Genomic DNA, 10,804 nt, shown 5'->3' with positions numbered 1-10,804 from the left:
AATGGGACAGGGGGGGGGAATGGGACAGGGGGGGGGGAATGGGACAGGGGGGGGGAATGGGACAGGGGGGGGGGAATGGGACAGTGGGGGGGGAATGGGACAGGGGGGGGGGGGGAATGGGACAGAGGGGGGGGGGAATGGGACAGAGGGGGGGGGAATGGGACAGGGGGGGGGCATGGGACAGGGGGGGGGGAATGGGACAGGGGGGGGGGAATGGGACAGTGGGGGGGGGAATGGGACAGGGGGGGGGGGAATGGGACAGAGGGGGGGGGGAATGGGACAGAGGGGGGGGGGAATGGGACAGAGGGGGGGGGGGAATGGGACAGAGGGGGGGGGGAATGGGACAGAGGGGGGGGGGAATGGGACAGAGGGGGGGGGGAATGGGACAGAGGGGGGGGGGAATGGGACAGAGGGGGGGGGGAATGGGACAGAGGGGGGGGGGAATGGGACAGAGGGGGGGGGAATGGGACAGAGGGGGGGGGAATGGGACAGAGGGGGGGGGGAATGGGACAGAGGGGGGGGGGAATGGGACAGAGAGGGGGGAATGGGACAGGGGGGGGGGAATGGGACAGAGAGGGGGGAATGGGACAGAGGGGGGGGGAATGGGACAGAGGGGGGGGGAATGGGACAGAGGGGGGGGGAATGGGACAGAGAGGGGGGGAATGGGACAGAGAGGGGGGGGAATGGGACAGAGGGGGGGGGGAATGGGACAGAGGGGGGGGGGAATGGGACAGAGGGGGGGGGGAATGGGACAGAGGGGGGGGGAATGGGACAGAGGGGGGGGGGGAATGGACAGAGGGGGGGGGGAATGGGACAGAGGGGGGGGGAATGGGACAGAGGGGGGGGGGAATGGGACAGAGGGGGGGGGGAATGGGACAGAGGGGGGGGGGGAATGGGACAGAGGGGGGGGGGAATGGGACAGAGGGGGGGGGGAATGGGACAGAGGGGGGGGGGAATGGGACAGAGGGGGGGGGGGAATGGGACAGAGGGGGGGGGGGAATGGGACAGAGGGGGGGGGGGAATGGGACAGAGGGGGGGGGAATGGGACAGAGGGGGGGGAATGGGACAGAGGGGGGGGGAATGGGACAGAGGGGGGGGGAATGGGACAGAGGGGGGGGGAATGGGACAGAGGGGGGGGGAATGGGACAGAGGGGGGGGGAATGGGACAGAGGGGGGGGGAATGGGACAGAGGGGGGGGGAATGGGACAGAGAGGGGGGGGAATGGGACAGAGAGGGGGGGAATGGGACGGGGGGGGAATGGGACGGGGGGGGGAATGGGACAGAGGGGGGGGGAATGGGACAGAGGGGGGGGGAATGGGACAGAGGGGGGGGGAATGGGACAGAGAGGGGGGGAATGGGACAGAGAGGGGGGGAATGGGACAGAGAGGGGGGGAATGGGACAGAGAGGGGGGGGAATGGGACAGAGAGGGGGGGAATGGGACAGAGAGGGGGGGAATGGGACAGAGAGGGGGGGAATGGGACAGAGAGGGGGGGAATGGGACAGAGAGGGGGGGAATGGGACAGAGAGGGGGGGAATGGGACAGAGAGGGGGGGAATGGGACAGAGAGAGGGGGGAATGGGACAGAGAGAGGGGGGGAATGGGACAGAGAGAGGGGGGGAATGGGACAGAGAGAGGGGGGGAATGGGACAGAGAGAGGGGGGGGAATGGGACAGAGAGAGGGGGGGAATGGGACAGAGAGAGGGGGGGAATGGGACAGAGAGAGGGGGGGAATGGGACAGAGAGAGGGGGGGAATGGGAGAGAGAGAGGGGAAGGGACAGAGAGACAGAGAAAGTGAATGAGACAGAGAGAGAGAGAATGAGACAGAGAGAGAGAGAATGAGACAGAGACAGAGAACGAGGGACCTGTGAAGTCCGGGTTTCCACATGTCAGTGATAACTCCCGCCACCTGTCTCACTAACAATGCTCACCTCCCTCGATACGCAGTTTTCACCGGCTCGACTGCCAAGGCGGTGGCCACAATATCGTCCGAGTTGTGCCTCCGGCCACTGACCATCAAAAGACCATCCACTTTACCCACCACAAACACCAAGCTGCCCTAAAAGAGAGAGAGAGAATCAAAGATCACCTCTACAGCACGGCCAACCCACCCCCAGCACAGTACCAGGGGCGACAGGTCTGTATAACACTGGGGTACAGTACTGGTGGGACAGGTCTGTCACTGTATAACACTGGGGTACAGTACTGGTGGGACAGGTCTGTCACTGTATAACACTGGGGTACAGTACTGGTGGGGACGGGTCTGTCACTGTATAACACTGGGGTACAGTACTGGTGGGACAGGTCTGTCACTGTATAACACTGGGGTACAGTACTGGTGGGGACAGGTCTGTCACTGTATAACACTTGGGTACAGTACTGGTGGGACAGGTCTGTCACTGTATAACACTGGGGTACAGTACTGGTGGGGACAGGTCTGTCACTGTATAACACTGGGGTACAGTACTGGTGGGGACAGGTCTGTCACTGTGTAACACTGGGGTAGAGTACTGGAGGGGACAGGTCTGTCACTGTATAACACTGGGGTACAGTACTGGTGGGAACAGGTCTGTCACTGTATAACACTGGGGTACAGTACTGGTGGGACAGGTCTGTCACTGTATAACACTGGGGTACAGTACTGGTGGGGACAGGTCTGTCACTGTGTAACACTGGGGTAGAGTACTGGAGGGGACAGGTCTGTCACTGTATAACACTGGGGTACAGTACTGGTGGGGACAGGTCTGTCACTGTATAACACTGGGTACAGTACTGGTGGGGGACAGGTCTGTCACTGTATAACACTGGGGTACAGTACTGGTGGGGACAGGTCTGTCGCTGTATAACACTGGGGTACAGTACTGGAGGGGACAGGTCTGTCACTGTATAACACTGGGGTACAGTACTGGTGGGGGACAGGTCTGTCGCTGTATAACACTGGGGTACAGTACTGGTGGGGACAGGTCTGTCACTGTGTAACACTGGGGTAGAGTACTGGAGGGGACAGGTCTGTCACTGCAAAACACTGGGGTACAGTACTGGTGGGGACAGGTCTGTCACTGTATAACACTGGGGTACAGTACTGGTGGGGACAGGTCTGTCACTGTATAACACTGGGGTACAGTACTGGTGGGACAGGTCTGTCACTGTATAACACTGGGGGTACAGTACTGGTGGGACAGGTCTGTCACTGTATAACACTGGGGTACAGTACTGGTGGGGACAGGTCTGTCACTGTATAACACTGGGGTACAGTACTGGTGGGGACAGGTCTGTCACTGTATAACACTGCGGTACAGTACCGGTGGGGACAGGTCTGTCGCTGTATAACACTGGGGTACAGTACCGGTGGGGACAGGTCTGTCACTGTATAACACTGCGGTACAGTACTGGTGGGGACAGGTCTGTCGCTGTATAACACTGGGGTACAGTACTGGTGGGGACAGGTCTGTCACTGTGTAACACTGGTGTACAGTACTGGTGGGGACAGGTCTGTCACTGTATAACACTTGGGTACAGTACTGGTGGGGACAGGTCTGTCACTGTATAACACTGGGGTACAGTACTGGTGGGGACAGGTCTGTCACTGTATAACACTGGAGTACAGTACTGGAGGGGACAGGTCTGTCGCTGTATAACACTGGGGTACAGTACTGCTGGGGACAGGTCTGTCACTGTATAACACTGGGGTACAGTACTGGTGGGGACAGGTCTGTCACTGTATAACACTGGGGTACAGTAATGGTGGGGACAGGTCTGTCACTGTATAAGACTGGGGTACAGTACTGGTGGGGACGGGTCTGTCACTGTATAACACTGGCGTACAGTACTGGTGGGGACAGGTCTGTCACTGTGTAACACTGGGGTACAGTACTGGTGGGGACAGGTCTGTCGCTGTATAACACTGGGGTACAGTACTGGTGGGACAGGTCTGTCACTGTATAACACTGGGGTACAGTACTGGTGGGGACAGGTCTGTCACTGTATAACACTGGGGTACAGTACTGGTGGGACAGGTCTGTCACTGTATAACACTGGGGTACAGTACTGGTGGGGACAGGCCTGTCACTGTATAACACTGGGGTACAGTACTGGTGGGAACAGGTCTGTCACTGTATAACACTGGGGTACAGTACTGGTGGGACAGGTCTGTCACTGTATAACACTGGGGTACAGTACTGGTGGGGACAGGTCTGTCACTGTATAACACTGGGGTACAGTACTGGTGGGACAGGTCTGTCACTGTATAACACTGGGGTACAGTACTGGTGGGGACAGGTCTGTCACTGTATAACACTGGGGTACAGTACTGGTGGGGACAGGTCTGTCACTGTATAACACTGGGGTACAGTACTGGTGGGAACAGGTCTGTCACTGTATAACACTGGGGTACAGTACTGGTGGGGGACAGGTCTGTCACTGTGTAACACTGGGGTACAGTACTGGTGGGGACAGGTCTGTCACTGTGTAACACTGGGGTAGAGTACTGGAGGGGACAGGTCTGTCACTGTATAACACTGGGGTACAGTACTGGTGGGGACAGGTCTGTCACTGTATAACACTGGGTACAGTACTGGTGGGGGACAGGTCTGTCACTGTATAACACTGGGGTACAGTACTGGTGGGGACAGGTCTGTCGCTGTATAACACTGGGGTACAGTACTGGAGGGGACAGGTCTGTCACTGTATAACACTGGGGTACAGTACTGGAGGGGACAGGTCTGTCACTGTATAACACTGGGGTACAGTACTGGTGGGGGACAGGTCTGTCGCTGTATAACACTGGGGTACAGTACTGGTGGGGACAGGTCTGTCACTGTGTAACACTGGGGTAGAGTACTGGAGGGGACAGGTCTGTCACTGCAAAACACTGGGGTACAGTACTGGTGGGGACAGGTCTGTCACTGTATAACACTGGGGTACAGTACTGGTGGGGACAGGTCTGTCACTGTATAACACTGGGGTACAGTACTGGTGGGACAGGTCTGTCACTGTATAACACTGGGGTACAGTACTGGTGGGACAGGTCTGTCACTGTATAACACTGGGGTACAGTACTGGTGGGGACAGGTCTGTCACTGTATAACACTGGGGTACAGTACTGGTGGGGACAGGTCTGTCACTGTATAACACTGCGGTACAGTACCGGTGGGGACAGGTCTGTCGCTGTATAACACTGGGGTACAGTACCGGTGGGGACAGGTCTGTCACTGTATAACACTGCGGTACAGTACTGGTGGGGACAGGTCTGTCGCTGTATAACACTGGGGTACAGTACCGGTGGGGACAGGTCTGTCACTGTATAACACTGCGGTACAGTACTGGTGGGGACAGGTCTGTCACTGTATAACACAGGGTACAGTACTGGTGGGGACAGGTCTGTCACTGTGTAACACTGGTGTACAGTACTGGTGGGGACAGGTCTGTCACTGTATAACACTTGGGTACAGTACTGGTGGGGACAGGTCTGTCGCTGTATAACACTGGGGTACATTACTGGTGGGGACAGGTCTGTCACTGTATAACACTGGAGTACAGTACTGGTGGGGACAGGTCTGTCACTGTATAACACTGGGGTACAGTACTGGTGGGGACAGGTCTGTCGCTGAATAACACTGGGGTACAGTACTGCTGGGGACAGGTCTGTCACTGTATAACACTGGTGTACAGTACTGGTGGGGACAGGTCTGTCACTGTATAACACTGGGGTACAGTAATGGTGGGGACAGGTCTGTCACTGTATAAGACTGGGGTACAGTACTGGTGGGGACAGGTCTGTCACTGTATAACACTGGGTACAGTACTGGTGGGGGACAGGTCTGTCACTGTATAACACTGGGGTACAGTACTGGTGGGGACAGGTCTGTCGCTGTATAACACTGGGGTACAGTACTGGAGGGGACAGGTCTGTCACTGTATAACACTGGGGTACAGTACTGGAGGGGACAGGTCTGTCACTGTATAACACTGGGGTACAGTACTGGTGGGGGACAGGTCTGTCGCTGTATAACACTGGGGTACAGTACCGGTGGGGACAGGTCTGTCACTGTATAACACTGCGGTACAGTACTGGTGGGGACAGGTCTGTCGCTGTATAACACTGGGGTACAGTACCGGTGGGGACAGGTCTGTCACTGTATAACACTGCGGTACAGTACTGGTGGGGACAGGTCTGTCACTGTATAACACAGGGTACAGTACTGGTGGGGACAGGTCTGTCACTGTGTAACACTGGTGTACAGTACTGGTGGGGACAGGTCTGTCACTGTATAACACTTGGGTACAGTACTGGTGGGGACAGGTCTGTCACTGTATAACACTGGGGTACAGTACTGGTGGGGACAGGTCTGTCACTGTATAACACTGGAGTACAGTACTGGAGGGGACAGGTCTGTCGCTGTATAACACTGGGGTACAGTACTGCTGGGGACAGGTCTGTCACTGTATAACACTGGGGTACAGTACTGGTGGGGACAGGTCTGTCACTGTATAACACTGGGGTACAGTAATGGTGGGGACAGGTCTGTCACTGTATAAGACTGGGGTACAGTACTGGTGGGGACGGGTCTGTCACTGTATAACACTGGCGTACAGTACTGGTGGGGACAGGTCTGTCACTGTGTAACACTGGGGTACAGTACTGGTGGGGACAGGTCTGTCGCTGTATAACACTGGGGTACAGTACTGGTGGGGACAGGTCTGTCACTGTGTAACACTGGGGTACAGTACTGGTGGGGACAGGTCTGTCACTGTATAACACTGGGGTACAGTACTGGTGGGGACAGGTCTGTCACTATAACACTGGGGTACAGTACTGGTGGGGACGGGTCTGTCACTGTATCACACTGGGGTACAGTACTGGTGGGGACAGATCTGTCACTGTATAACACTGGAGTACAGTACTGGAGGGGACAGGTCTGTCGCTGTATAACACTGGGGTACAGTACTGGTGAGGACAGGTCTGTCGCTGTATAACACTGGGGTACATTACTGGTGGGGACAGGTCTGTCACTGTATAACACTGGAGTACAGTACTGGTGGGGACAGGTCTGTCACTGTATAACACTGGGGTACAGTACTGGTGGGGACAGGTCTGTCGCTGAATAACACTGGGGTACAGTACTGCTGGGGACAGGTCTGTCACTGTATAACACTGGTGTACAGTACTGGTGGGGGACGGGTCTGTCACTGTATAACACTGGGGTCCAGTACTGGTGAGGACAGGTCTGTCACTGTATAACACTGGGGTACAGTACTGGTGGGGACAGGTCTGTCACTGTATAACACTGGGGTCCAGTACTGGTGAGGACAGGTCTGTCACTGTATAACACTGGGGTACAGTACTGGTGGGGACAGGTCTGTCACTGTATAACACTGGGGTACAGTACTGGTGAGGACAGGTCTGTCACTGTATAAGACTGGGGTACAGTACTGGTGGGGACGGGTCTGTCACTGTATAACACTGGCGTACAGTACTGGTGGGGACAGGTCTGTCACTGTGTAACACTGGGGTACAGTACTGGTGGGGACAGGTCTGTCGCTGTATAACACTGGGGTACAGTACTGGTGGGGACAGGTCTGTCACTGTGTAACACTGTGGTACAGTACTGGTGGGGACAGGTCTGTCACTGTATAACACTGGGGTACAGTACTGGTGGGGACAGGTCTGTCACTATAACACTGGGGTACAGTACTGGTGGGGACGGGTCTGTCACTGTATCACACTGGGGTACAGTACTGGTGGGGACAGATCTGTCACTGTATAACACTGGAGTACAGTACTGGAGGGGACAGGTCTGTCGCTGTATAACACTGGGGTACAGTACTGGTGAGGACAGGTCTGTCGCTGTATAACACTGGGGTACATTACTGGTGGGGACAGGTCTGTCACTGTATAACACTGGAGTACAGTACTGGTGGGGACAGGTCTGTCACTGTATAACACTGGGGTACAGTACTGGTGGGGACAGGTCTGTCGCTGAATAACACTGGGGTACAGTACTGCTGGGGACAGGTCTGTCACTGTATAACACTGGTGTACAGTACTGGTGGGGACAGGTCTGTCACTGTATAACACTGGGGTACAGTAATGGTGGGGACAGGTCTGTCACTGTATAAGACTGGGGTACAGTACTGGTGGGGACGGGTCTGTCACTGTATAACACTGGGGTACAGTACTGGTGGGGGACGGGTCTGTCACTGTATAACACTGGGGTCCAGTACTGGTGAGGACAGGTCTGTCACTGTATAACACTGGGGTACAGTACTGGTGGGGACGGGTCTGTCACTGTATAACACTGGGGTACAGTACTGGTGAGGACAGGTCTGTCACTGTATAACACTGGGGTACAGTACTGGTGGGGATGGGTCTGTCACTGTATAACACTGGCGTACAGTACTGGTGGGGACAGGTCTGTCACTGTGTAACACTGGGGTACAGTACTGGTGGGGACAGGTCTGTCACTGTGTAACACTGGGGTACAGTACTGGTGAGGACAGGTCTGTCACTGTATAACACTGGGGTACAGTACTGGTGGGGACAGGTCTGTCACTGTATAACACTGGGGTACAGTACTGGTGGGGACAGGTCTGTCACTGTGTAACACTGGGGTACAGTACTGGTGGGGACAGGTCTGTCACTGTGTAACACTGGGGTACAGTACTGGTGAGGACAGGTCTGTCACTGTATAACACTGGGGTACAGTACTGGTGGGGACGGGTCTGTCACTGTGTAACACCGGGGTACAGTACTGGTGAGGACAGGTCTGTCACTGTATAACACTGGGGTACAGTACTGGTGGGTACAGGTCTGTCACTGTATAACACTGGGGTACAGTACTGGTGAGGACAGGTCTGTCACTGTATAACACTGGGGTACAGTACTGGTGGGTACAGGTCTGTCACTGTATAACACTGGGGTACAGTACTGGTGAGGACAGGTCTGTCACTGTATAACACTGGGGTACAGTACTGGTGGGTACAGGTCTGTCACTGTATAACACTGGGGTACAGTACTGGTGGGTACAGGTCTGTCACTGTATAACACTGGGGTACAGTACTGGTGGGTGAGGGTCTGTCACTGTATAACACTGGGGTACAGTACCGGTGGGGACAGGTCTGTCGCTGTATAACACTGGGGTACAGTACTGGTGGGTGAGGGTCTGTCGCTGTGTAACACTGGGGTACAGTACCGGTGGGGACAGGTCTGTCGCTGTATAACACTGGGGTACAGTACTGGTGGGTGAGGGTCTGTCGCTGTGTAACACTGGGGTACAGTACTGGTGGGGACAGGTCTGTCGCTGTGTAACACTGGGGTACAGTACTGGTGGGTACAGGTCTGTCACTGAATAACACTGGGGTACAGTACTGGTGAGGACAGGTCTGTTGCTGAATAACACTGGGGTACAGTACTGGTGAGGACAGGTCTGTCCCTGTATATTACTGGGGTACAGTACTGGTGGGTACAGGTCTGTCACTGAATAACACTGGGGTACAGTACTGGTGGGTACAGGTCTGTCACTGAATAACACTGGGGTACAGTACTGGTGAGGACAGGTCTGTTGCTGAATAACACTGGGGTACAGTACTGGTGAGGACAGGTCTGTCCCTGTATATTACTGGGGTACAGTACTGGTGGGGACAGGTCTGTCACTGTATAACACTGGAGTACAGTACTGGAGGGGACAGGTCTGTCGCTGTATAACACTGGGGTACAGTACTGCTGGGGACAGGTCTGTCACTGTATAACACTGGGGTACAGTACTGGTGGGGACAGGTCTGTCACTGTATAACACTGGGGTACAGTAATGGTGGGGACAGGTCTGTCACTGTATAAGACTGGGGTACAGTACTGGTGGGGACGGGTCTGTCACTGTATAACACTGGCGTACAGTACTGGTGGGGACAGGTCTGTCACTGTGTAACACTGGGGTACAGTACTGGTGGGGACAGGTCTGTCGCTGTATAACACTGGGGTACAGTACTGGTGGGGACAGGTCTGTCACTGTGTAACACTGGGGTACAGTACTGGTGGGGACAGGTCTGTCACTGTATAACACTGGGGTACAGTACTGGTGGGGACAGGTCTGTCACTATAACACTGGGGTACAGTACTGGTGGGGACGGGTCTGTCACTGTATCACACAGGGGTACAGTACTGGTGGGGACAGATCTGTCACTGTATAACACTGGAGTACAGTACTGGAGGGGACAGGTCTGTCGCTGTATAACACTGGGGTACAGTACTGGTGAGGACAGGTCTGTCGCTGTATAACACTGGGGTACATTACTGGTGGGGACAGGTCTGTCACTGTATAACACTGGAGTACAGTACTGGTGGGGACAGGTCTGTCACTGTATAACACTGGGGTACAGTACTGGTGGGGACAGGTCTGTCGCTGAATAACACTGGGGTACAGTACTGCTGGGGACAGGTCTGTCACTGTATAACACTGGTGTACAGTACTGGTGGGGGACGGGTCTGTCACTGTATAACACTGGGGTCCAGTACTGGTGAGGACAGGTCTGTCACTGTATAACACTGGGGTACAGTACTGGTGGGGACAGGTCTGTCACTGTATAACACTGGGGTCCAGTACTGGTGAGGACAGGTCTGTCACTGTATAACACTGGGGTACAGTACTGGTGGGGACAGGTCTGTCACTGTATAACACTGGGGTACAGTACTGGTGAGGACAGGTCTGTCACTGTATAAGACTGGGGTACAGTACTGGTGGGGACGGGTCTGTCACTGTATAACACTGGCGTACAGTACTGGTGGGGACAGGTCTGTCACTGTGTAACAC

At 55.3% G+C, this 10,804-nt stretch overlaps 1 protein-coding gene across 1 annotated transcript in view; it reads right to left on the bottom strand.

The window, feature by feature from the left end:
- Positions 1-1,930: 1,930 nt before the first annotated feature.
- The window catches only part of LOC137359394 (disco-interacting protein 2 homolog B-A-like), a gene marked incomplete at its 3' end in the record, with an annotated part of 29,021 nt that continues 20,147 nt past the window's right edge, over positions 1,931-10,804 (bottom strand). The window contains exon 7 of the mRNA XM_068025375.1: positions 1,931-2,058. Within this exon, the coding sequence (XP_067881476.1) occupies positions 1,931-2,058 (128 nt within the window). The remainder of the gene's footprint in view (positions 2,059-10,804) is intronic.

Source organism: Heterodontus francisci, unplaced genomic scaffold, assembly GCF_036365525.1.
Source record: "Heterodontus francisci isolate sHetFra1 unplaced genomic scaffold, sHetFra1.hap1 HAP1_SCAFFOLD_2068, whole genome shotgun sequence".
Lineage (NCBI taxonomy): Eukaryota > Metazoa > Chordata > Chondrichthyes > Heterodontiformes > Heterodontidae > Heterodontus > Heterodontus francisci.
This window is presented reverse-complemented; position numbering and strand designations above follow the sequence as displayed.